At 34.1% G+C, this 4,264-nt stretch overlaps 1 protein-coding gene across 1 annotated transcript; it reads right to left on the minus strand.

The window, feature by feature from the left end:
• Positions 1 to 1,916: 1,916 nt before the first annotated feature.
• GCNA (germ cell nuclear acidic peptidase) lies at positions 1,917 to 3,801 on the minus strand. The gene is made up of 6 exons (XM_024744084.1): positions 3,600 to 3,801; positions 3,437 to 3,488; positions 3,254 to 3,326; positions 2,555 to 2,881; positions 2,082 to 2,280; positions 1,917 to 1,999 (listed from the first exon to the last, which is right to left on the minus strand). The coding sequence occupies exons 1-6, from the start codon at positions 3,799 to 3,801 to the stop codon at positions 1,917 to 1,919; spliced, it is 936 nt and encodes a 311-aa protein (XP_024599852.1).
• Positions 3,802 to 4,264: the final 463 nt, after the last annotated feature.

The following is a 4,264-nucleotide window of genomic DNA, read 5'->3' on the forward strand; positions in this document are numbered from 1 at the left end:
TCTGAAAGAAGAGGAAATATGATTTTCTTGCTGTTGAACTAAATGAATTTACATTGATGGATGAGCTTTTATGAAATGCCTGGAATCAGATTATACTACAGATTTTCTTCTTGTTTCTCCTGTATCCACTAAGTGCTTTCTATTGGACAGTGTTTTCCTCTCCATATTGTTTTAAAAGTTATGATTTTTAAATGTTCTATGGTTTTTGCCCTTAAGAATCACGTGCATGTTTATTTTTCTTAATTTCTTAAAGGTATTAATACCTATAACTTCTCCCTAATAAAATAAGAAGTTCAGCATGCTCTCAAATTAATTTGGTCACATCTCATCTCCATTATGTTAACATTGTCTATAATTTTAGTTACGGGTTATGATAAATATACATTCATTTTTTCCTTCCCTTTAGTCCTGGAATTATTTTTATTTTCTTTTTAAGACATAAATAAACTTAGCAAAGAAATTTGATCCTCTTAACTTGCTATATTTCTCGAACTATCATTTGGATTTTTTTCTATTCTCATTTGAGGGCTTCAAAGATCAAGTTTTCAATGTGGGTTCTTGTGTAGCAGACCCTGTAAGGCCTAGTATCCCAAAGAATATTTTTATCATTCCTTCACATTTGGATAACAATTTAGCTAGGTAAAAAGTTTAGGCTCAAAGTTCTTTTCCTCAATATTAAAAAATGATAGCTCCATTGCTTTCTTGTATCCAGAATACTATTGAAAAGTTGGATATCAGTCTAACTCTAATTCCTTTATTGTTGATCTATTTTTTCTTTCTGGCTCATTTTTAGGATGGTTGGCTTTTTTTAAACTAACACTATTTACATTTTAGAGCAGTTTTAGTTTTACCTAAAAATTTAGTGGGAAGCACAGAATTCTCATATATCCCAACACGCACCCCCCCACACACACATACACACACAGGTACCCTTATTATTAACGTTTTATAACAGTGTGGTACATTTGTTATAATTGGTGAGGCAATACTGATACGTTCAAATTCATGTACACGAGGGTTCACTCTTGTGTTGTAAATTCTATTGATTTTGAAAAATGCATAGTATTATTCGCCGTTACAGTATCATACAGAACAGTTTCACTGCCCTAAAATTCTAATGTGCTCCAAATATTCATCCCTCCCTCCCTGTCCCCATTGCCATCATCATCACTATCACCATGAAAATCAATATCATCATCACCACCATAAACATAAACATCATCTTCATCATCATTATTACCATCACCATCACAATTATCAACATTATCATCTTCTTCATCATCAAAAGAATCTTCGTAATAATCACAGTCATCATCTTTATCACCATCATCATTCACATAAGCATCAGCAGCATCATTATCATGATCATCAACATCACCATCATCTTCATCAGAACCATCACCATCCTCATCATCATTGCCCCACACCATCATCTTCATTATCATTGTCACCATCTGTTATGAACTGAATTTTGTCCCCCAAATACATATGCTGAAGCCCTAAACTCAAATGTGATTGTATTTGGAGATAGGGCCTTTAAGGAGGTAATTAAAGTCAAACGAAGTCATAAAGTTGGGGCTCTATTCCTATTGGATTTGTGTCCTTATAAGAAGAGGAAGAGACACTAGATCTCACTTTTCCCTGTCATGCACAAAGAAAAGATCATGTGAGACACAATGAGAAGGTGCCGTCTGCGAGTTGCGGAGAGAGTCCTCACAATAAACCAACCCTGCTGGCTCTTTGATCTTAGACTTCCAGCCTCCAGAACTATGAGAAAATAAATCTATGTTGTTCAAGCTACCCAGTCTGTAGCATTTTGTTACAGCAGCCCAAGCAAATAATCCACCATTATAATCATCTTTACCATCTAAACCACCATAATTGTCACTTGCATCATCAGCACCATCACCATTTTCTTAATCACCATCGTCATCACTTTTATCATCATCTTCATTATCACCATCATTATCATTACTGGAATCATGACCATATTTATCATCTGTATTATTACCATTTTCATCACTATCATCATCAATCACCATCATCTTCATATGTATCATCCTCACCATCCTCATCCTTACCATTACCAGCATAGTCATCATCACAATCTCCATCATCTCCGTAATTATCACCATCAAAATCATCATCATCGTCACCATTATCTTTATTATCACATCCTATCTTTATACCTATCATCACTATAATCATTACTTCATCTTCACCTTCATCATCATGATATTCGTCACCATCATCACCATCGTTCTCATTATCATCATTATCCTTACCTCATCATCTTTGTCATGGTCATCACCCTAAGCACGATCTTCATCTTCATCTTCATCATCATCATCACCGTTAGCATCATCATTGCCATCATTACTACCTCATATTATCATCCTCATTTCATCTCCATCATCATCATCATTTTCATTACCACCTGCATGTTTTTCATTATCTCAGTTATCACCATCTTCATTATTGCTCACTTTATTATTATAATAATAATCTTCATCTTCATTATCATCACCATCATCATTTTCATCTTCATTATTACCATCATCACAATCATAATTGCCATCATCACATTCACTATCATCATCATCATCTTCTTCTTCATAATGATCATCACCATATTCGTCAACATAATCAGATTCTTATCATCATCAAAATCATCATCACCAATATTATTTTCCCTACATTTCTCACCATCATAGGTATCATCATCACCAATATGTACATTGCCATCATTCACCATCTTTATCTTTATCATCACCATTATTATCTTATCACTTGCATTATTCTTGTCGCCAAGATCATCACAAATATCTTTGCTGTTATCATCACAGTCAGCATTACTGCTATCATTATCACCATGATCAACCTTACAATCATCATGATTATTATCATTTTCATTATCACCACCATCATCTTCTCTACCATTATCACCATCATGAACACCATCATCATCATTTCATTATTATCATCATCTTTATTTTCTTCATCATAACCATCATCTTTGTTATATCATTTTCATCATTCAAATCACTACTTCATCATCTTTATCATGAACATATCATCATCATCTTCACAATCTTCATCAATATCCTCATCTCTAGAATCATCATCATCTTCTGCTTCATCACCATCATCTACATTATCATCATCACCATTCTCATCACCATGATAACCTTCATTACAACTATCATTTACAATATTTCCATCACCATTGTCATTAGCATCATCTTCCTCACACCATCATCACCATTCTCATCATTTTCATCCACACCATACCCTCATCAGCTTTGCATTCATCATCACCATCATCACTAGATGACCATCATCATCACTATCTCACTATCTTCATTCTTATTGTTATCACCATTACCATCTTCATGAGGAGCAGCATTCTCAGCATTCTTTACATCATCATTACTACCGGTCATCATCTTTATCATCACTATCATCCTCCTCACCATTGTTTTCACCATCTTCATTACAATTACCATTAGCATCATCTTTATCATCATCTTCATTTTCACCACCATCATCTTCATCTTCACCACCATCATCGTCATCACCATCATAAGCCTTTTGTTTACCATTATCATCACCATCATATCCATTATCCTCATGCATATCATCACTGTCATCAACAGGACCTTCAGTAGCATCACTGCCACCATTATCACCACCTTCATCATCCTCATTTTCATTATTATTCATCACAGTCACTATTATTACCAGCAGCATCTTCATTAACATCTTTATCTTCATCTCATCATAATCCTCACTAGTCTCCATCATTACCAGATATTCAGAAGATAGATCAATTATAGAGAAAAACTTAGACAAAGTTACCAAAGTCAGAGTAGTTGCATGGGTTGATGGAACAAATGTTTTTAGTTCTCTAACATCTTGTACAAATCTATATAGAGAACAACCATCTTTATGAAGTTTAATTTCCTTCTTTATTGGAAGTATAGGAGTACCATATAGTGAGTGCCTTTTTTAAAGTATCCCTTGTTTTATTCTAATTCTTTTATAATTACTTTTATTCCTTCTAATTGAGCTTTCAACAAAGGATATTGTTTTACACGTGACCATGGCTTATCCTTTTGGTAAAATGTTTTTATTGGTTCTATATCTCAGTTCTATATCTTGCAGGTGACAGTATCAATATTATTCTCTGGAGCCCAAAACAATGCATTGTTTCAACTCAAGGTGCTTTTCTACCATGTTGTGAGACTGCCATTCTCTACCATAC

The sequence above is a fragment of the Neophocaena asiaeorientalis genome, unplaced genomic scaffold (genome assembly GCF_003031525.2).
Source record: "Neophocaena asiaeorientalis asiaeorientalis breed wild unplaced genomic scaffold, Neophocaena_asiaeorientalis_V1.1 scaffold857, whole genome shotgun sequence".
NCBI lineage: Eukaryota > Metazoa > Chordata > Mammalia > Artiodactyla > Phocoenidae > Neophocaena > Neophocaena asiaeorientalis.

Coding starts and splice junctions, on each gene's coding strand:
- GCNA (XM_024744084.1), bottom strand. CDS start 3,801: ATGGAGACTAGTGAGGATTATGATGAGATGAAGATAAAGATGTTAATG. Junction 2,882..3,253: donor TGATGAGAATGGTGATGATG/GTGTGAGGAAGA, acceptor GATGATTGTAAG/GTTGATCATGGTGATAATGA. Junction 2,000..2,081: donor TGATGACTATGCTGGTAATG/GTAAGGATGAGG, acceptor GTAATAATACAG/ATGATAAATATGGTCATGAT.